The 21,871-nt window shown below is 46.2% G+C and overlaps 9 protein-coding genes across 9 annotated transcripts; 4 read left to right on the top strand and 5 right to left on the bottom strand.

Annotated features, from left to right (window-relative positions):
* Positions 1-1,161: 1,161 nt before the first annotated feature.
* LOC125500894 lies at positions 1,162-2,691 on the bottom strand. Its single transcript, XM_048655052.1, has one exon. It carries the CDS (start codon positions 2,407-2,409, stop codon positions 1,321-1,323), a length of 1,089 nt encoding a protein of 362 aa, XP_048511009.1. The 5' UTR covers positions 2,410-2,691; the 3' UTR covers positions 1,162-1,320.
* A 342-nt stretch (positions 2,692-3,033) lies between these two features.
* Positions 3,034-4,853, top strand: LOC125500893 (sarcoplasmic reticulum histidine-rich calcium-binding protein-like). Its single transcript, XM_048655051.1, has 2 exons — positions 3,034-4,136; positions 4,223-4,853. Exons 1-2 carry the CDS (start codon positions 3,380-3,382, stop codon positions 4,726-4,728), a joined length of 1,263 nt encoding a protein of 420 aa, XP_048511008.1. The 5' UTR covers positions 3,034-3,379; the 3' UTR covers positions 4,729-4,853.
* A 139-nt stretch (positions 4,854-4,992) lies between these two features.
* Positions 4,993-6,806, top strand: LOC105690146 (glycine-rich protein DOT1-like). The gene is made up of 2 exons (XM_012407715.2): positions 4,993-5,589; positions 5,830-6,806. The coding sequence occupies exons 1-2, from the start codon at positions 5,226-5,228 to the stop codon at positions 6,804-6,806; spliced, it is 1,341 nt and encodes a 446-aa protein (XP_012263138.2). The 5' UTR covers positions 4,993-5,225.
* Positions 6,807-6,821: 15 nt separating this feature from the next.
* LOC105690145 (protein PFC0760c-like) lies at positions 6,822-9,505 on the bottom strand. The gene is made up of 2 exons (XM_012407714.2): positions 8,354-9,505; positions 6,822-8,278 (listed from the first exon to the last, which is right to left on the bottom strand). The coding sequence occupies exons 1-2, from the start codon at positions 8,682-8,684 to the stop codon at positions 7,080-7,082; spliced, it is 1,530 nt and encodes a 509-aa protein (XP_012263137.2). The 5' UTR covers positions 8,685-9,505; the 3' UTR covers positions 6,822-7,079.
* Positions 9,506-9,611: 106 nt separating this feature from the next.
* LOC105690144 (histidine-rich glycoprotein-like) lies at positions 9,612-10,521 on the bottom strand. The gene has a single exon (XM_012407713.2). It carries the CDS (start codon positions 10,441-10,443, stop codon positions 9,709-9,711), a length of 735 nt encoding a protein of 244 aa, XP_012263136.1. The 5' UTR covers positions 10,444-10,521; the 3' UTR covers positions 9,612-9,708.
* An 830-nt stretch (positions 10,522-11,351) lies between these two features.
* On the top strand, positions 11,352-12,319 carry LOC105690143 (histidine-rich glycoprotein). The gene has a single exon (XM_012407712.2). It carries the CDS (start codon positions 11,371-11,373, stop codon positions 12,145-12,147), a length of 777 nt encoding a protein of 258 aa, XP_012263135.2. The 5' UTR covers positions 11,352-11,370; the 3' UTR covers positions 12,148-12,319.
* A 1,675-nt stretch (positions 12,320-13,994) lies between these two features.
* LOC105690142 (histidine-rich glycoprotein-like) lies at positions 13,995-14,990 on the top strand. The gene has a single exon (XM_012407711.2). The coding sequence runs from the start codon at positions 14,109-14,111 to the stop codon at positions 14,841-14,843; it is 735 nt and encodes a 244-aa protein (XP_012263134.2). The 5' UTR covers positions 13,995-14,108; the 3' UTR covers positions 14,844-14,990.
* A 991-nt stretch (positions 14,991-15,981) lies between these two features.
* Positions 15,982-16,991, bottom strand: LOC105690172 (histidine-rich glycoprotein-like). The gene has a single exon (XM_012407748.3). The coding sequence runs from the start codon at positions 16,904-16,906 to the stop codon at positions 16,145-16,147; it is 762 nt and encodes a 253-aa protein (XP_012263171.1). The 5' UTR covers positions 16,907-16,991; the 3' UTR covers positions 15,982-16,144.
* A 2,217-nt stretch (positions 16,992-19,208) lies between these two features.
* Positions 19,209-20,305, bottom strand: LOC105690141 (histidine-rich glycoprotein-like). The gene has a single exon (XM_012407710.3). It carries the CDS (start codon positions 20,303-20,305, stop codon positions 19,424-19,426), a length of 882 nt encoding a protein of 293 aa, XP_012263133.3. The 3' UTR covers positions 19,209-19,423.
* Between the last annotated feature and the right edge of the window lie 1,566 nt (positions 20,306-21,871).

The raw sequence follows: 21,871 nt of genomic DNA, 5'->3' as shown, positions 1-21,871 counted from the left end.
CGTTCAAATTTAAAAGTGTACGAAATCTATTGTGAGAAAGGAATTATAATATGTACATATTCCGACAACGATTAATGAACACCTGTGACTAAATTGCCGGCGAGGAACGGATCTCACGGTAACGATTCAGGAAAAGCTCTGAAATTCTCATTCGGCGACTCACCTGACGGCCAATTTTACGTCTAAAAAAGGACCAGTAAAAACGTGAGATATTATTATCGCGGTATTTTCGGGGCAGCGAAATCTTCGGAAAACCTGTATTAAAAATTCTTCTCGCGACGTTCATTCTGAGAATTTTAATTTTAATTTATTTTCCTCGATTACCGGGCTCGATCAACGTTTTTTTTTTCATTTCGTTCGGCAAATTTTGGGTTATGAATATTTTCTGACGTACACGTGACGAACGTCAACGGCGAGCAAATTCGAACACTGAATTAGCATTTGTTTATCACCCTCGCTTTCCGGTTCTCCGCTATTTCACCGTCAGTCGTAATAAAATCGTAAATTTATATCGGTAAAGTCTACTCCGATAACAATATACACGAGGTATCGTACGTACGATTATAAAGGGGGAAAAGAGAATCAACGTAGATACCGATTTCTCAAAACGCTACTCCGAATACCATTGGAAATGTGAATTTTATTCTCACAATCCAAGAATATTGCGAGGCGAACGATAACAATCATGTTATTCAGCAACTCGATGTATTCATCCCTGTTCTCTGACGCTATACGCAAGACAGTGCTCAGAATAGTTGATTTATGCGTTCTGCGAGTGCTCCATTCTCCCTCAACAGCTACCAACTACGTATCTACAACGGCTTATTGTTGATGAATTCACGGAAACTGCAACGCCGCGGTTGCCGTTGATTCAACACGGAATATGGTCGGACACCGTATGCGTAAATGTATGGAATACCCTCCCCTACAAAGCTGAGTAAACAGGCATACATCCCTATCAATGTCCGTATAGTTGCATCAATTATTCCTCATTTATTCTCATTCGAGCGCTCCCCACTATAATTCATTCCGATTTGTTACCGTACGTATACACAGAGGTCTGGTGCGCGTTACGTCGCAACGTCTGCGATATTGATGTCCGGTAAAGCGGTTGATAAGGTCGGGGGTCGATTGGAAGAAGACGCGAACGAGGAAATATGGTTTTTTGTTCTCATAATCTTTATTCACGGTCAGATATTTTACAAGTCCGTTTTACGTTTGAAAACCACACTGAATACGCGTGAAATACGCGTGAGTTAGACAGATTACATAAAACAATAAAAATTCCTATTTCTACGATCGTTCTATCCTAGGTCAGCTTCATTTCTCCGCGCTATCGCCGCTGCTGAATCCGTATTTTTTGCCCTCGGCGACCGCCCCTTTTTTCGCGAACTCTTCAAAGTTACCGAAAAATCCCTCGTAGCCCTGCTTGGCGGCGTGGCCCTTTTTCGCCTCGTTTTCACGGCCCTTCGCGAATTCACCCTCCTTGGCAGCTTCGGCCTCCAGGTAATCAGAATCGTGGCTACCTCCCTTCTTGTAGGCACCTTCGCTGGCGGCGTGTTTCTCGCCGTAATGCCCGTGCTTTTTGAACTGGCCCCCTTTGTGGTCGCTGTCGTAGAAATCGGAGTCTTTCTTGTACTCGTCTTTATGGTAGACGTTATGAAAGCCCGCGTTGTTGTGCCCCTTCTTGTGGTTCCCTTCGAGCTCGTAACTCGCCCCCTTGCTCGCAACCGCGGCGTCCTTGTGCCCCGCGTAGTGCTTCTCCGTTTCCCCGCTGGCTTTCTTCTTCCCCGCGGCCTCGCTGTAGCTACCCTTGCGACTCTCGTTGTCGTGTTCGCCCTTCACCGCCTCCTCGAATTCCTCTGCCTTCTTGAGACCCCGCTCTCCCTTGTTTCCCTTGGCCGCGTGTCTCTCGGCGGCGAATTTCTTGCCGGCTCCCTCCTCGAATTCGCTGGATTTGCCGAGTTTCGCCGGAGCCGCGTCCGCTTCGGGCGTACCCTCGACGAGAGAGCTCCTGTAGGATCCGAGGGCGCTGGGCTCGAGGAACGACACTTCCATGTGATCGACACCCGGCGGTTCGACCCGGGTGTAATGAGCCGGTAACATTTCAGCGTCGGGTTCAATTTCCAGAGACGGTAACAGGACGAACTCCTTTTTGGCCGAACTCGAGGACTTTTGCCCACTAACCGCGGGTTTCTCTTCGAATTCCTCCAGTCCGGCGTTCACGATTTCCGCGTATTTCGAGGCGGGCAGATCCTTGTAAACGTATCCACTCGCGGACGATTCGAGATCCGACATTTTCGTCTTTGACATGAACATTTTTCCCGCCTGTTCCTTAGCGGGGTGGGGCGTAACCGCGGCGAGAAAACAGACTGCGGACAAACATACTGTCATCCACGTGGACCCCATAATAGCCGTGCGAAGATCAAAGAATATATGTATAGAGTCGTTGCGATAATATGTTCAAACTATTCATCAAACGGTGTCGGGAATAACTGTTACCCCAATAAAGATCAAACGGCTCTTTTATACCTGGCGAGAATCGGAGAGCTGAGGTACCGGATTGGTTACCATGCCAAATGAGAATGCATTTGGAAGGACAATTTGTCAGGTATTTCAACAAACTGTAAGATTTCACGCGGTCGAACGGTATTGCGCACTCAAGGTTACCACTGACTCAAAACGACTCGCTGCGGTGGTGCAAGCTGCGAACCACGAGCCGGTCAACCGCAAGACTCTTCGAAGTTACAAGCGGCTGGGATAAATTCGTAATGCGAAATGGCCCGGCGCCTCGACGCACAGTTACAACCGATAATGTTTCAGCGATTGCAGTGCTCCAAGCGATTCACGAGGAGTGACCGGTGCGAACTCCGATTCCGTTATACCTCCAATTAAATTTATCGACGAATTAATTCGACCAAGCGGCTTATCGAAACACTCAGATCGTACGGACCGATATCCCCCCGGAGTGGGGGAACCCCTTTTAGTTAATTTGTTCCGTTGTCCGGCGAATGACCGTGACTAACGAGTCCGCTTGCTGCAGTTGCGTCAAAGTAGGATATTCAACCGTCCGGGCTGAGGAACCCCGTACACGATTCGGCTTGTAAACCGCCGATGAATTACGCAAAATATGGGTGTATACCAATTTACACCGACCACCGAGCGACCACCGCGGAACGCATTGTCAATAACACGTTGTTCTTGAATTATCAATGACCGTGGAATTCCTATGTATACATACACTTATATACAATGATATCCCATTCACGGTCTCGTACACCGACTATATAAAGGCTGGCAACACCGTCCAGAGTCAACCAGTGAACCGGCTTCACCCTTTACCGCCGATAAGTGTATTTTCAACGGGCAAACGGCGACAATGGGGATCTCGGAAACAGCGGCTCGATCCGCCACCGCCTGTTTTCTGCTAATAATCTCGCTGGGCTGTGCCGTCGCATTACCGACTAACGTCGAACGCATGACCGTGTCCCGTATGAAAATGGCCGACCTGGAGACATCGGCAACGGGATACTCTTATCATCAGCGACACGGTGCGCCGGCCTCTTACGTTCAATACAATGATCACGGCACCGGAAGATACTACGAAGCTCCGGCGCCGGTAAATTACGTGTCATCCGCTCCCGGACCGCTCGCCATTTCCACCCCGATCGCGTACGGTGCGCCCAAAACTATCCTACAACTGGAAACGGTCCCGGTTCAATACGGCAAACAGAACGGTTTGCCACCGGGTTACATCGTCCCGCTCTTGCCGCAGCGGGAACAGCCGTTGGCACCTTACTACGTACCCGCGACTGAAGCACCGAAACCAGCCTTGAAAATTGAAATCGTCGAAGACGAGGACGAAGACGATGACGAGGGAGACGAAGAGGGAGACGAAGAGGACGACGGAGACGACGACGGAGACGACGAAGAAGAAGACGTCGGACCGGAACACCCCGAGGGATCATTCGGTCACGGATTCGACGGACACGTCGAAAGTCACGAGGATGCGGAAGGCCACCGGCACGATGCAGAGGAACACCAAGCTCGTGGGGAGAAGGGAGAAAAGGGATACAAGAATTATCACGGATTCGATAAAGGAGAAAAAGGCGAACACGACAGCGAGAATCACAAGGGTAAGCGGATCGGATAAACGATCGTTTTTATTGCAATGGCATTATTATTATTGTATTGAAAATTACTTTTCGTTATTTCGATATAGGTCAATACAGCGAAGACGCCGGAAGTAAAAAAGCCCACAGCGATAACGCCGCTCATTACGACAAGCACGAGGTAAAATCTGAAGGTGAAAGTGGCGCCAGTTACGGAAAGGGTGCATCTCACAAGAAAGGACATAAGACGAGCGGTTTTCACAACGTCTATCACAAGGACGAGTACAAAAAAGACACCGACTTTTACGACGAGGCTCACAAGAGCGGACAGTTCGAAAAGCACGGCGCTTTCGGGGCCGAGCACGCGGCTGGCGAAGGCGCGTTCAAAAAAGGTGGACGACACGATTCGGGGCATTCGGAAAGTGAAAGGGGAAAAAGTGGGGAATATGACAAGGGGCATAATCACGAGGAAGCCGAAGGACACCGGAGGGAGGAAGGAAACGAAAAATACCACGAAAATTACGAGGATTACGCGAAAAAGGGCGAAGCCAGCGAAGGCAAGACGCACGGTTACAGCAGAAAGAATCGCGAGGAGCCGAGCAAATACTCTTCTTAAATTCCATCGAGTCCGCCGTATCGCTACGAAACCGAAGCTTGTTTTTTTATTCCTGCCAAATTTGATCTGTTGTGTTTGTTTTTAACGTTAAGTTCGCATAATATATTTTTCAGAAAGTAAACGAATTTAGAATTTTTATTATTTTCTCGCACCTGCCTTCGTACGATTCATACCGTCGAACATTCTTCAGGAATGTCTCGATAAATCGTTAGCCTATTTTCCGGATGACCGACCCGCGCCAAATACAATACCTCAACGTGTAATAAGAGACGGATCTGCAGCGTCAGATTGAGAACGGATATACGTCTGAATTATACCTATAGAATTTGTTCTCTAATTGGCTTGCACTCCACATATCGTCGAATGTGATGCAACCGTGGACCGGCAGTTGCCAAAGATTCTTCATATAAAAGGAGCTGAGAATTTATTCCCAACATCAAAACAACCGGCTCCGTTTAGCGAACAGCAACCACATAAATACATCGCCGTACCCAAAAATGAAGTTTGCCGGCGCGGTTTCCGTGATGTGCCTCGTGGGGTTTTCCGTCGGTGCGGAAAACTCGGCTTCGCTGGCGGACGATTCCGATGAAAGATTGTTCGTCGCCGGTTCGGGTTCCGAAGATATGGAGGCGTCGGCGACGGGCTACATTTTTCGAAGAAACGGTAACAACGGTCAAGGGCAGCTTTTCAACTCAGGAGGCCTGAGTTCCGGTATATCCGGCGGGTACGGCTACGGTTCACCCCTTCAAAGCATCGGATCGTTCGGAGGTGGAGAATTCGGCGGCTCCGGGGGACTGGGTCAATTCGGCGGAGGGTCGGGTTTTAATTTCCCCACCAAGTACGGGGGGATCGGAAACATAGGTTGGTCCTAAAATTCAATAATATTTTATCAATTTCACGTGAGGTCCTTGAATTTCTGTACGTCGATCTGACGCAATCAGCTCAATAACGCTGAATCGATTTCACTGCGAGTAGACGTATCAAGGTCTTCCACGCAACAACATTCGATGAAATTGATTTCTTAACGAACGATTTCCACCACGTACAATGATACCGTTACCCCACATCCGCTACAGGTGTTTTGTCTTTCCGCAAATCTAGGCGCAGGTGGGATCGGATCCAACGAGTACAACGTGGAAAATTACGGTGGAAACATCGGGGGCTTCAACGACGTCGGTTTGGGGCTTGGCGGACTCGGCTACGGTAGTTCCGGTAACTTGGGTCTCGGCGGCATCTCGCAAGGTTCTCAACTCGGCTACGGAATTTCAAAAAATGGCATAGGCCTGGCCGGGGGTTTCGGGAACGGGAGAATCCAGTCGGGGGGGTTTCAGGGTGGCCTGGGTTACGGAGGGGTTGGTCTAGGTCATGGACAGTACATTCCAGCGACGGGGTCTCTTGGGGGCGCGGGACTAGGAGGCATTGGTGGAGTGGCTAGCGAGGCGTCTTTCAACAAAGGAGTCGGCTCTGATTTTCATTCGGGTCAAGAAGCCGCAGGTGGTGAGAAGGGATCCAAGGGGTACAAGGTCGCCGAAGGTTTCGACAAGGGCGAGAACGGCAAGATAGACGAACAACAACAATCCGGGGGGTTCAGTAGCGCGGGTGGCGAAAAAAAGGGCGAATCGGAAGAGGAGAAAAAGTACGCCGAATCCGCCGTAGCGGCGAAGGGCGAGAACGGTGAGACTTTCAGCAAAAGCGGTGGGCACAAAAAAGGGCACAAAACCTCGGGATTCCACAACGTCTACCATAAAGACGAATTCAAAAAGGATACCTCGTTCTACGATTCCGACCACGCCAGTGGACACCAGGAATCCTACGGTTCGGAAGACGCTCATCACAACGCGGCTGAAGGTGCGTACGAAAAAGCCGAAAAATCAGACGCCGCTCACCATGAGGATAACCAGGCTAAAAAGGGATCCTTCACAAACGGACATCAGTATGGTTCCGCTCAAGGTCACGATCGAGAAGAAGGCGGGAAGGAACACTACGACAACGGAATACAATACGCCAATCAGTTGGGACATAAGGGAGGGAAGGAATACGGTCAGTCGTCTGGCGATTTCGTAAAGAAAATTTATTAATCGGTGTTGATGTAATTTCGTTTTGATATTTTTATTCTCTCGTTCATGGCAATGGTATCGGTATATATGTACCTTGGAGTTATGTTGTTTCATATTTATTCAGGCACGTAATGTGGAATTATTCGTGCTGATTTTATTACTGTTATTATTACGTATAGAAAAAAATTATATATATATATATATATCTATATTACATACATACTTACGCAGTTGTAGAATTGGTGTTACGTCTTTAACAACCATTTATCGTTAACCTATGGAAACAATATCCCGTTAATAGTCGGCATGATAACTGTCCCCGTAATCCGATTCGTATTCACTTTCCCCTTCGCCCCCGTAGTCCGAAAAATCACCGAAATACGAACTGTCGTCATCTTCTTTGTAGCGAAGGGCGTCATCGTCGACGTATCGGCCGTTGTCTTCGCTGTCGGATTCTCCGTAGCGCTCATCTTCCGAGTCGGAGTCATCGTGGCTCATTTTTTCGTGGCTTTCATCATCTGCTGAATGATGTCCCCCGTAGTCGGCGTCCTTGTCGAAATGTCCGTCGTTATCCGCATTCGCGTAAAACCTGTGATCCTTGGTGTATTCGTCCTTGCGTAGAACGTTTCTGAATCCCGTTGTCTTTGAATTTTTTTTACGGCCCTTCTCTTCCCCGAATCGACTATCTTCCCCACCATCTTCCTCCTCGTTACGATCGCCTTCGTAGTCTACTTCGTCCTGAAAATCCTCGTCGCCATTGCCTCCTGCGAAATAATGGCTCCTCTCATCCCGCGAGTCACGGTCACGGTAATATTCGTCTTCGTGGGTGAGACGGTCTCGGTCTCGGTCGCCCAGAGAAATCTGATTATACTCGTTGAAAAAGTCGTCCATGAAAGAATTCTTCGTGTTTCCGAATTTCGTATCCGCGTAGCGAACGCCCGACTCGTACTCTCCGCTCCGTTCATTTTCGTTGTCCGCCGAATGAGCATCGGATGCTTCTGGGATATTAAAATGATGGAATTCCTCGCTTTCGTCCCCGGAAGCGAGATATTTTCCCGTTTCCCCGTCATCGACGTAGTCGGGACGTCCCCCGAAAGCCTCGTCATTGCGGTATCCGTTGTAATCCTCGGATCCGTCATATTTGCCAGATTTAACATATATCCCCTTATCTCTCTCGTTATTAGATCCGCCGTATCCATCGTCCGAATCATATTTCTCTTTCCCGTCGCGCACCGCGCCGCTGTCAGCTCCACAATATTCCCGGGTGTAGACAGATGGTACTTTTTTGCCGCCCTCCACAACTTTGTCATATTCCACGTACGGTTCGTATTTTTCTTTTTCAATGTAACTATCAAGTCCCGGCCTTTTTACGGGTCTGTCAGATTCGCCTGTATTCTTTTCTCTAACGTCGGTACCGCGACTACTACCAGGATCCGGTTCTTCGACTCCACCCAACGTGACGATATTTTCTAGATCAGCGTTGCTTCTGCCTGCTGTAATCGATAACAAAGAAAAATAATTCTTCAAAAAATCAAAATAATTGATCGGTCAACGGTAAAGACTCTTACCAATTAGATGTACCTTACTCCAGGGGACCTTTACTCGATGATCGGATCGACTGCCGTAATCATGGGAAACGACGAAGCTGTATCCCCCGGCAACCCTGTAACCGCCACTCCTCCCTTGGCCACCAGGAGTATTCTCTGCACCTGGATCATCGGCTCCCGCGTATCCTCCGGGATGGGCATTGTCGTTGACACGATGAACGGGGTATCCGAAGGGTGATGTTCGGAGATCCTGCATCAGTTTCTTTATTACGTTCATCGAATTAACATCGCCCTGTTTCGTATTGGTCCATAACAAAGCGAAGATCAGAAGACTGATGCGTCTGGTTGACATCGCGGATCTCGACGAGGTGTCGTTTAATTATTCCAGCGTTAGAACCGTCATTGACGGGTGACTAGATAAAACTATTGAGAAACTGGATCATTTTCAGATATTTATACGGCGTGCGTTCTACCCATCGATTAACAGGCGCGATCAGCACCTGCTGCGGAATGGCAACGCCCCGTGGAATCTTTTTGCAAATAGCTTTTAGGCGGACACATTCGACGACGCGAAATACCTATCGACAATTTGTCCCCCGTAACCGACAATCGTATCCTATTACGTGGGATTCGACCATGCGATGTAATTACTGTGGCAAATGGCAATTTATCGTGGTCACTGAACGACGAGCGCAGTCGCTGTACTTTCACGATCCCGAACAACGTGACGGACGTATGGGGTGTCAAAGATGAATAATCGCGTAATTGATGATGAGCGGGATTGAAAATCAGCAGACAACGAATTTGTTCGATAATTTTAGAATTTTGGAAATGAATCGACGCGGTATATTGTTTTTACCCTGTTTTCCGAAATCGGAATAAATCTTCTCACAATCGGATGTGCGGTTAATCGCAATCGCGGAAAAAAAGATGCACGTTCAAATGAAGTAAGGGGCTCTTAAATTTTTACTTCATCCGTTTGCAGAATTTAAATAAAACCTAGTACGCGAAAAACTCCAGTGTTTAACCGAGTGTTAATCCGAACTGCATAACAGTTTTATTGCAATGTTTTAAAACTGACCAAAAAACGTATCTACTCGTTACGCTAACAACGAGATCAGTCGCGTACCGCTTTTGCATTCAATTATAAAAATTTACTTGCAAATTAATCTTTCGCAAAGAAATTCTTTTTACTTGTACGACGTATCGACGTGGAATAAACTAGGTAGTTTTTTAGGAGAAGGTTGGAAAATCGACTACATCAATAAGCGTCCTCTTCTCAGGTCCAAACTACTATATTTTTTTCATAGTAAATAAATAATACAACAGAAAATACGAAGGTAGATAAAAACGTAACAATTAACATCTGTATCATCTTAGTGTCCCTTTTTGAACGCCCATTTTTTGTGATCCTCGTGACCTCCTTTTTTCCCATGTCCGGAATGGTGGCTATGATGTTCATCGTGACCCGCAGCGCCCTTGTGGCCTTTGTGATCGTGATAATGTGAGCCTTTCTCATGTGCCCCTTTTTTGCCATAGTGGTCTTCGTGGTGGCCACTTTTATGATGTCCCGCCTTGTGATGCCCGCCTTTTTTGTGCCCGTGCTCGTGGTGATGCCCTCCGTGTTTTTCGTGGTGTCCCTCGTCGTGATGTTCGTCGTAAAATTCTTTGTTCTTCTTGTACTCGTCTAACTTGTGGACCTCGTGATGCCCTTTCGTGCTGTGCCCTTTTTGGTAGTGTCCTTTTTCTCCGTACTTGTGACCCTTTTCTCCCTTCTCGCCTTTGTGATGCTCGGCGTGATACCCGTCGTCGTGATGATGACTTTTTTTGTGTCCACCGTGGTCGCTGTAGTGACCTGAGTGTCCTTCTTTGTCGTGGTGTCCCTTGGAGCCCTTCTCGTGATCGTGGTGACCCTTGTAACCCTTGTCACCTTTTTCACCCTTCTTGGAAAAGTGATCCGCGTGGTGCTCTTCGCCGCCACCTTTTTCGAAGTGATGATGCGACGCGGCTGCCTCTAGATCACGACGACTTCTGGGGTCCGTCCGACGAGCGTCCGTCGGATCGAAACCCAGAGAAACAGCCAGCAAACACACCACCACCAGGCACTTCATAATCGCGTCGATTTGGCGTACCTCAGAGATCAGACAAGTTGTTGGTCACTGCCGTCTCTATTGTGCTGAACTTTTGGTCTTGCTCGGATTTTATATCGGTACGGGGAATAATCCCGGAGATATTCGAGAAGCGGTAGTTTGTTTCTTGGCTAGTTAGAACATTACGAAAGTTTTCGTCTCCTTCACCTATTTGAACGCATTCAATCGAATGCGACAGATTTCAGTTAACTAGACAACCGATAAACCAAGACACTCTCAGCGCTAACCAGACACGTTATGTAATGTCCTGAAATCATTACAATGCTTGCTCAAACTCTACTCCGTGACTAACTTATAGTAGAACGATTCCGTGAGAATGGGCTTTCCAGATTACTACACGCGTGGTGAAGACTTTATTAATATACATCCACCGATCCGATACACCGAACAATATGAGGCATCGCGGTTCGACGAGTCTGAGAAATTACCGAGTAAGTTGTAACGGACTCGGTCGCTCTTCTTCGAACACCTTCCAAGAATCTTCGACGCGAGAAAATAGTCCTTGGATCGAAACTTGTACGCCTCGAACTCAGTGTATAATGCAATACGGTTTTTTTTTTTTTTTTTTTCCAATTTCTCGGTCTCGCGAGAGCTACCTAACGAAACAGACAGACGGGATTTGTCGATTTCGGTGACTCAGTCGGTCGCATTAGAAATTTTTCGGCATGCTCTGCCAGCGACTCGAGCTGCCTAACCCTCCTTCTCCGCAAAAGTGCAGTGATTTCTAGCTGGATCGCGATAATGCGTTTGCGAAATATGTGACAACAACGATTGTGAATGAGCGAGCGAGCGTTTGGGTTACTACTCGAACGAAAGCGATTACGTATAAGCGCAACCTGCTCCAAGTATATAAGGTTTGTCTCTATTCCATTCCGTCAGTCAATTTCCATGCTCAGTCCCATCGGCACAAACATGGGGAGAGGGTTCGGTATCAAGACCTGCCTGGCTTTGGCGGTGCTTTGCGCCGTGATAGCCGCCTCGTCGGCGCGAGATGTGAGGAAGAAGCGGGACCTGGAAGCTGCGGCTTCGGGGCACGGTCATCATTCCGAATCAGGCGGAGGTCACAAACACCACTCCGATCACCACGAGGAGCACGGCGAGAAGGGTGACAAGGGATACAAGAACCATCACCACCACGAGAAAGGTGATCACGGCAAGCATGGTAAGGAACACCACGCCGGACACCACGAAGAGCACGGTGGACACAAAAAAGGGCATCACGACGAGGGCGGCAAATACGGGGAACACCATGAGAGCGGTCATGGTCACAAGGCCGCTAAATTCGGAGAGAAGAAAGGGCACAAGAAAGGTGAAAAGAGTCACGGTTATCACAAGAAGGCCCACAAGGACGAATATCACAAGGAGCACAAATTCTACGATGACCATCACAAAGGAGGACACCACGAGAAACACGGACATCATCACGGACACCACGGATCCAAGGAAGGACATCACAAGAAGGGAGGCAGCCATCATTCCGGTTACCATGACGATCACTACGGAAAGAAAGGACACCATGACAAGGGACACTACGACGAGGACCACAAAGGATATCACGGAAAACATGGACACGACGAACATCACTCTCATTACGAAGACTATGGAAAGAAGGGTGGACACTCTGGGGGAAAGAAACACGGTTTCTCCAGCGGACATGGTCACTAAAGTGACGGATAGATTACAGTACAATAATAATTGTTATAATATGTTATTCTTTGTTATTATTTTTCTGTTGACTAATGCTATGCGAAACACTGTTGACAAATCATAGTTGTTGATTTACTGATGTAAGTCGCATAAAATAATTGATGAAATTAAACCAGATCATTTACAATAACTACGACTTTTGATTGTCTCGTTTTATTATGGCTACAGCAATTTGGGAGGCAACAAAATAGTTTGAATCGTCGGATATGAAACGGCGATTCGACGGAGGACCGATTGTGAGTATGAAATTTTGCAGAGCGGTGAATCTCATTGTAAGAGAACGAGCTTTTCAGCAATCTAAAATGTGAGACCCAAGTTTTGACGGCGGCGAGACTATTCTTCTCAACAAATTAAGAACATTGACTATAAAATCTTAAGTTCTTAACGAGACTCGCGGTCTTTTTAGATCGCCCGGAACCCTGGAGGAAAGATTCTCGTTAAATTCATTATCCCGCTTCTAATAAAAACTATTAAGCCTTTCCGCAAACTTTCTTGCGCGCGTGGGTACACCCTTTTTACTTCACAGTTAATTTATGCCTCAAGCTCAGGCGTTATTGTTGAATCCTAGTCACCGAAAAGGTTATACTTAATTATATTAAACAACTTTATAAAAGGTTCAAAATTTTCAATGTCGCGGAAAATTCAATTCGCTCTTATCGTCCCTGTGTCCGGAATTCACTTCGGAACTATAGATTCTATTGCGGTGCACGAGAAAAGCACGGGCTCTGTTTGAGCAAATTATTTACTATCTCGAAGGAGCTCCTATGGCTGTGAGTTACTAATTAATCGTAAATACGCCTATACATTCTGCTTTAGGCAGTCTTTAACTGTGAATTCGCTTATGTTCACATCTAGTTAATCTGGCACTGTAGAAAAGGTAATTGCCCTAGGACAAGCAAACTCCCTTTGAAGCTTTCGCTGAACCGAACTTCAAAGGGATTTGTATAAGGCCGAAATCTAAAAGCATCGAAGTGAAAGCAGCTTCGGCCTACCGACGCGACGGTGGTGGAAATCTTACATCGTTCTCTTTGAAGAATCGTGCAATCCAGATCAATGTTCGACGGAAGCTCTTGTCACAGTCGATCAAAAACGACACCGCGCTGACGAATGAAAAATCCGCCTCATTTTAACTGCGACCTTTCACATTGAACCCTGCAACGCACCCGTCACAGACATTGCGACAGACGATAAAAACGTAACGATACATCGTTCCTTCGTTCGAATAGCGAACTTCAAATTTTCAAATCTTTCCGCGCGTGGTCGTACTTGTACGCGCAACTACTTGAGTACCTAGAGATTTGTGTCCGAAAAGATATTGGGAAAGACAATGAAAATTTGAAACTTTTAATTATATCGCCGCACGTCGTACCGATTGGAGTACAAGCATCCTGAGAACGAGTGTTAATTGAATTGCGCAATTAGTTTTATATAATTTTGACTCGAGGAGTTACCGCTATTGCAAAACAACAATCGGTTCGAAAAAACCGTGCACCAATATGACAGCGAAAACTGTGAAAGCATATCTCAGAGATTTGTTTAAACGGTGTGTCGTGCTGCGGTGGAATTTATTGCAACCTTACAACTAATCGGAAAGTGATACAGTTCGATGTGTTAGGATAAAAAGAATCGTTGATCGGGTAATGCAACACCTGGGGAAACCGTTTCTGGCGCCCCACTCACCCAGATGCAAAGTATCTATCGTTAAAAGTTTAGTCCTCTTCGCCCAAATCTCCACCACCACAACAACCACCTCCTCCATGATAGCGACGGGTCAATCGTATAAATAATAAGCCATGGGCTACGCAAAGTCACAACTTATCCGGCAGTCGATTGGCGAACAATCGCACGGTATCATTTGAGTGACGAAAAGTTGAAGAAAAAAACAGTATATCGCAACAAAGAGGAAGACCGTGAATAATATGGTTTCTTTACGCGGCACATTGCCGTTGTGCATGGCGCTGCTTTTCTGCGTGGCGATCGCATCGTGCAGAGAAATCAGGGACCGTCGTGACCTTGAAGTAGCCGAGTCCAAACACCACTTCGAAAAAGGTGGCGGCGAGGAACATCATTCCGATCATTATTCGAAACACGGAGACAAAGGAGATAAGGGTTACAAGGGGCATCACGGTCACGAGAAGGGCTCTAAGGGACACCACGACAAAGAAGGACACTCAGGTCACTACAGCGACCACGGTGGTCACAAAAAAAGTCATCATCACGACGACGGATATCATGGCGAACACCACAAGGGTGAGAAGGGAGAGAAGGGTCACAAATACGGAGAAAAGGGAAGCTACGGTAAGGGTCACTCCACCAAGGGTCATCACGAGGTGAAAAAACTAGACGAGTACAAGAAGGACAAGGAATTCCATGACGAACATCACGACTCTGGTCATCACGAAAAACACGGAGGGCATCATCACGAACACGGGCACAAAAAGGGCGGACATCACAAGGGTGGACACCACAAGAGCGGGCACCACGAAGACCACTACGGAAAGAAGGGACATCACGAAAAAGGATCTCATTACCACGATCACAAGGGACACAAGGGCGCCGGAGGACACGACGAACACCACAGCCATCATTCGGGATACGGAAAGAAAGGGGGTCACGAGGACCACAAAAAATGGGCATTCAAAAAGGGACATTAAATCGAAATGATTCGATGAACCCGAGATACCACCGGCTGGTTATACGACGCTGAAATGCGTCGGTTTGTTGATTTAATTGTTAATAGTAATTTACCGTTATTGTTGACCTATTTATAGAAAAATAATAAAAGAATTACGTTACCCTTACAATTCATCGCCAGTTATTTTCCGAAAACACATAACATACCCGCAATATCGAAGTCTCGATCAACGCACGAGATGTGGTTTTCTCGCACAGAATCGAACAGTGCCGAGTGCTTTGACCGTTATGCAAGCTTCGCTTATTGTTTCTAGGAGCATTGAAAACAGACACGTAACTACCAACGCGATAGATATTTACGGATAAAAAAAACCGTAAATATGGATAAACGCGCGTCACGAGAAGTATCTGGAAGATGGTTACCAGAGCAAATAACGTTCTCGTTATTAATAGCCACTAGAAAACTATTTATAGATGTGAAAGTATTCGGGAATTACACGCAAAACAGATTTTTTACGACAGTTTTACTCGGATAACATGTAAAAGTTTGCGTTTTCAACAACCGCAGAATTTTCTTAAGATAAAATACATTTACGTCGCTTTTTACAAGCGTTTGAGGAATTCTTATGAAAAATCGATACAGGGAACGATGTCACGTAACGTTAGTTGTAGGTTCAATATACCTACGGTTGTAGCGGAGAGACTGTTTTATTTCAGCCATGATGTAAGAATTCTTATTAGAGAATCGCACCGGATCACGTACTATCTTTTTTCGTAATATGAATGCAATCGGATCGGTTTTGTTATTCATTGGATAAAAATAATTAAATTTTCGGTTCAACAGCTCTGGCAGAGTTTCGGTGTCGTTTTGCAGTAGTCATGTAATTTAACATTGCTCGTTATAGTATTACATTCCATAACTTTTGTCCAGCTGCCATGCAGTCAGCGCAATTACCGAAATCGCAAATCATATATAATAATTTGCCGTCATTCAGTTTAGTTTGTTACCAAACCAACCTTCTGCTGTAATTGACAAACATTCTCCATCATTTGTGCAATATATGACGAATTTTGATTCGTTGCTAAAATTGCACGGGAGTTAATTGAAAATTTTATCGATCCATAGGGTACTTGAAATAAGTTTCAAAATTCACTCGGTTTCTTTCAACAATTATTGTTTAATATAAGAAACAATTACAACAATAATTACGGACTAATTAACAACAGAAATTTCTGGTTGCGGTACAAGCGTCTTGGGTATCCTCAACACTTTTGAACCGACAACAACAACAACAAAATGACGAAGAAAATTTTATTCCTCTCAGTGGTGACCGCTAGAAAATCCGTGCTTTTTTCCTCCGGAGTGACCGCCTTTTTTCCCGTAATCCTCATGGTGGGCGTGGTGGCTCTCGTGTCCATGTTTGCCGTGATGACCCTTGTGGTCTTCGTCATGATGACCCTTTTCGTGATGGCCCTTCTTGCCCTTGTGATCGTCGTGGTAACCGGAATGATGATGGCCTCCCTTCTTGTGTCCTCCCTCCTTCTTTCCATGGTGTCCGTGAAAGTCACCGTGTTTCTCGTGGTGTCCACCTTTGTGATAATCGTCGTAAAACTTGTGCTCTTTGTGGTACTCGTCCTTGTGGGCCTTGTGGTGATAACCGCTGGTCTTTTGACCTTTTTTATGGCCCTTCTTTTCCCCGAATTTCGCGGCCTTGTGACCCTTTCCACTCTCGTGATGCTCACCATGCTTGCCGGCTTTGTCGTGATGCCCTTTTTTGTGTCCACCGTGCTCTTCGTGGTGTCCGGCGTGGTGTTCCTTTCCATGCTTACCGTGATCACCCTTGTCATGATGATGGTGATTTTTGTAACCCTTGTCGCCCTTCTCGCCGTGTTCTTCATGGTGGTCGGAATGGTGCTTGTGACCTCCGCCAGACTCGGAGTGTTTTCCATGTCCAGTAGCGGCTGCGACCGAATCTAGCTCCTTTACTTCTTGCACTTGTACGTCCTCTTTGGCGATACAAGACACCAGGACGGCACATAGTACCGCACTGGCTAAAAAGACGTGTCCCATTCCTCGAACCATGCTTGAAAGTTCGAGCTCGAAACACGACTGACTGCCATATCTTTCGGATCCTATTTATATCTTTTTCCTTTTTAAACTCCCGAGGCTCCCCCGAATCCGAAGACTAAAGATTCAAACCAACTTGCAGCCAGCTGGTTTCGCTTTTCTCGGATATACGGAGGAGTGGAGGCTACGCGATGCGCAGTCATGTGGCAAGCCACCGGTTCAAAACTACAAACAATGCAGACGCAGACAGTCAGACGAGACGTGGAAGAGGAAAAACCGATCCAACTCATACCCGCCGAAAGAATGGAGCTAAGTTTTTTATTTCATTTGGTCAATTAGGCTTACTCCTTAGCCCAGATTGAACGGTTACGAAACTACGACGTTAGATAACGTGTCACGCTACGGATAAGTAGAACTATCGTAACTGTTATCTGAGAATCATCATTACGAAACAATTAGCTATACGGTACAAGTAACAGATCAATCCGCAGCGACTTCCGACAGAATATTTCGGGCGCGATTCGTCGTTTGCTCAATAAGAATTCGTTTATTTTCACATGTGATTGTAATCATTAGCGGTACTTTTCTCTCCCCGTGTAGCACCGCTCGACCCTCGATATCCGTTGGAAATCACCATAATTAATATGCAATTTGAAATTTGAACTTGATCACGCAAACGCGAATTAATCAATAATTATTCATAATGAATCTATTTCAACAATACATCGTTCAGTTAATTGATGCATATGCCTTTTACTACCGGCAGTGCATAAGTTCATGAAAATAATCCGTAAATGGGTATGTTGTTGGAAAATTGAATAGGTTTTCAGAGTGATTTATCCTAATTAAATATGATCCGTAAGCTGCCTTCCCTCGACCGCTGCATCATAATCATTTGATTATTTCCAACCCTAATTAAATAAATGGGTATAATCTATCGATTTCCAGACTGAATTAAAATTTACGTATCACGTAGATTTGAGGTAATTCATACTGACGGCTCTCCAACGGGATTCGATAAAAAATAATTGTCCCTTGCGATCTGTTTGTCAACCTGAAATGCGAAGTAAATGATTGTCGAGAATTCTCACACACTCTCGATCAATTAATATTTTGGCTTCGAAGGTAGGACTATATTCCATTCGCTCTGTAGTGAAAATTTAATGAATTCATTTCGCTATACGTACGCGATAAATAGTCACACCGAGCTCATTTCGGTAGGTAGAACAATTTCAGGTGTTATTTTCCACAATTGGTTTTTTCCCCGTACAACACCTGGACGATTATTTCGCTTCAGCGTAACGTACACCGTTATATCGTTGCTGAATAAAAAAAAAAAATAATTTTCGCCAAATTCCATTCCTCGGCGTTGATAACGAGCACGACGGTGTCATCGTTACGCATTTTCGAATACACGCGCTAAAAGTATTCCGAATTTTGATGACCCCGTGATATTTTATCGGTAGAAAATCCAGCGATCCGTTCGAATTCCGCTGCTGCAGTCGGTGGGTTGTTCCGGATAATTGGTCGTCAAGGAATGCAACGTGGATTTAATGAGAGACGCAGTTATCAAAATGACAAAATAGCAGGAATCGTGTGGAATTTCATTTATTCATAATCCCTGGTGAACATATACTTTTTAACAAAATGAGAGCTACGTATTTACCCATAATTACAGAGTACAGTATACTCGTTATCACGCTGTAAGTACAGAGAGAGATTGTCGGTGCTTGCGTGTATTACTATGTTTCTAGAAAAGCAATTAACGCTACGAGAGACATAAAGTAAATTTCCTGGAAACAGATGGGCAGGAAAAATTAATTGCGCGTAAATCTGGCAGTTAGTTTGTTATAAGCGTATACAGTGAAGCGCGAACCTTTTCAAAATGTATACAATATACATTGGACGCGCGTTGTGTACTTTAGACGCGTACGAACCCGATGCAGCAACCCCCCCCCCCCCCCCCCCCCCCCCCCTGGAAGTCCCGCAGTTAATTCGAGTGATGTGAATCGCGTATAAAACTGAAGTTTAATCACTTAAGCAAATGTCGTGGAAGATCAGTCTCGCGCTTGTAGTGAACGTTTAAAACTAAGACGGGCAATGAATTTAGCGTGGAAATAATAAAACCGTGATTGGCTCGGAATTTTCAGGCTATGACGTCGCCTGCGACTCGGACGTTTTCCGCAACAGTCGCGGAACAGAAAAGACCGTAAAACCTTTCTGAGCTGAAAGTTGTTTATTACAACGCAGGTTACGGAAGTAATGTCCTCCGAGCAGTCTTTCGGGGAGTCGTAAAAGGAATCGCAACCAAGTGAACTCTTGATGGGTATAGGGTGAGTTTGTATTGAACGAACAGGTATCAGCGGACAGACTATACGTACATTTCATCAGCTACACATTTCGTGTGTACACTCGGTTATCAGGTATACAAAATGATATTACACTCTCGTTAGACAATCTCGATAATTCAACAACCTATTTACAATAACTAATGCAACGATGATATTCAGTTTTCCAAATCGTTGGTCGTCATCATCCCTTATGGCCCTTGCTGTATCCGTACTTCTTTCCGTCTTTGTGATCGCCTTTCTTCCCGTAAGAATCATGGTGGGAATGATGCTTCTCATATCCATGTTTCCCATCATGTCCTTTGTGGTCTTCGTCGTGATGACCCTTCTCCGAAGATCCCTTCTTACCGTGGTGATCGTCGTGGTATCCCGAGTGATGATGTCCTCCCTTTTTGTGACCTCCTTCTTTCTTCTCGTGATGCCCGTGAAAGTCACCGTGTTTGCTGTGGTGCCCACCCTTGTGATAATCGTCGTAAAATTTATGCTCCTTGTGGTATTCGTCCTTGTGAAATTTGTTATGGTATCCCTTCGTCTTGTGACCTTTTTTGTGGCCTTTTTTCTCCCCGAATTTTCCGCCCTTGTGACCCTTTTCACCCTCATGGTGCTCTCCGTACTTGGCGGCCTCGTCGTGGTGTTTTTTCTTGTGACCGCCGTGCTCCTCGTGGTGTCCCGCATGGTGTTCCTTACCGTGTTTACCGTGATCCCCTTTGTCGTGGTGGTGTTGACTTTTGTAACCCTTGTCGCCCTTCTCGCCGTGCTCTTCGTGATGGTCAGAATTGTGCTTGTGACCTCCTCCGGATTCGGAATGTTTTCCGTGCCCCGAAGCGGCGGCTTCGAGATCCGTATCACGTTTATCTCTCGTTTTAAGATCCCTAACGTCACGAGCTGCCCCAAGGGCAACCAGGGCGCAGAGTATCCCCAGGGCGAGGAGTAGGCGGACCCCGACACTTCGTGCCATCTCGATCTTTCGGATGTCGAAACAATACTGATGGATTTGCGGTAAACTTGGTGACTTAAATATTCTCGGCAGCGGCGTGCGGCTTCCGGGCATCTCGATCACTTTCATCTACGGTAAGCAGGACAAGAGAGCTCCTGAACATAGAGGGCGATTGTTAACACAGTCAACTGGAGGGGCGCACCCGGGCTTTCACGATCTCTCAACCGAAACTTACTCTCAACTGAGCGATCGCCCGAGCGCGGGGCATGCACTGCTGATCGAGTGAGCATATTCTGCGACGGTGAGAAAATCGGCAAAATCGAATCATCTCTACCGTCGGAATTAATAGTCCTCGACTGGAGCCCCATTCACCGAAATTCTAATTACCTCGTCGATTACCAGGTCACTTAAAGCCGATGCGATACCGTCCTCGAATTCCTGAGACCCCCGTGGTTTAGACGCCAATAAGCCCATTCGACCTCCCGAACCTTCCTACTTCCTTCACTTTAATCGGCGCATCGATTGATTGGGTAAACCGAGCCGGCGAATCGATCTCAGGGATAAGTTCGTGGTCACCCGAAGGGCCATCGATTCAGGGTTGGTTGGTCATTCGGCAGTAGCCAGTAGCCCCCCGAGAACCCGCTATTAGACTAGCCATTAGCGAACCAGCTAACATCCGGTCACCGGTGCAACGACTTCCTGCCGCAAAGCTCGGGTTACGTAACTCCGGAGTTCGCCGGCTCCGGCAGCTGCTCGTCTCTCTATGCAAATTGAACTCCACCTACCAATTTACAATCGACTCTGCGGAGTACATTTCGTTCGCCAATATAAATCGGCGCGTGACATTTTGACCGTCTCTGGTCAACGTATAAGTTGTACGGATACTCCCCGGGTCAAACGTGGTCGGACTATGATACCCTCCTCACTACCAAGTTTTCCGCTTTCGGAACTGACCTAGGCTGACCTTGTCCGTTACGCTCGATCGATCGAGGGTTCATGAATCGACGTTGCTTACGGTTATGGTTGGCGCACAATTGAAAAACGGAGCCATTGTACACCGGCCCGCGTATTTTGCAACTGCAATGAAAAAGAACATCAATCTAAATAATCTGCTGACAGCAGGCCGACGTCCGACTATTTCACTACCTGCGGATCATTTTAATTACTGCTGTACTACTCCAATTTTCATCGTGACATTACATACCTATATACGTATACGTATATACCACGGTATTCGTAAATAAAACTACGTAGTAATTGATCAGCCCGTGCACTCGGGCGTGCAAAAATTCGTTCGAAAATTATCGCGCGTACCAATAAGCCGGGTGATTTGGTCATTAATCGCACTACCCGTCAAATAAATCCCTCTCTATACGTATAAACGTAGTGCCATCATAGATATAATGGTAGTGCGCACTCGGAGCGTCATCAGCCAAAACCATCCAACTCCGTACGCGTTGACAGCCGCGTCGGACTTTTCTCCTATTGGAGTTGGTAGAGTATAAATGAAACAATTTTACGGCACGGAGTGCATAGCTTTAAAAAGAGTACGATTTAGAGTACGATATTGGCTTCGTGAAACTGAAAAATTTGGCAAAAAAATAATACGCGGGTACGATTATACCGGTGGATAAAAATTTTTGAATCATGCGACATGCGATACAACGCGGATTCACGAGTGTGAATTGCTTTTTC

The sequence above is a fragment of the Athalia rosae genome, chromosome 5, assembly GCF_917208135.1.
Source record: "Athalia rosae chromosome 5, iyAthRosa1.1, whole genome shotgun sequence".
Lineage (NCBI taxonomy): Eukaryota > Metazoa > Arthropoda > Insecta > Hymenoptera > Athaliidae > Athalia > Athalia rosae.
This window is presented reverse-complemented; position numbering and strand designations above follow the sequence as displayed.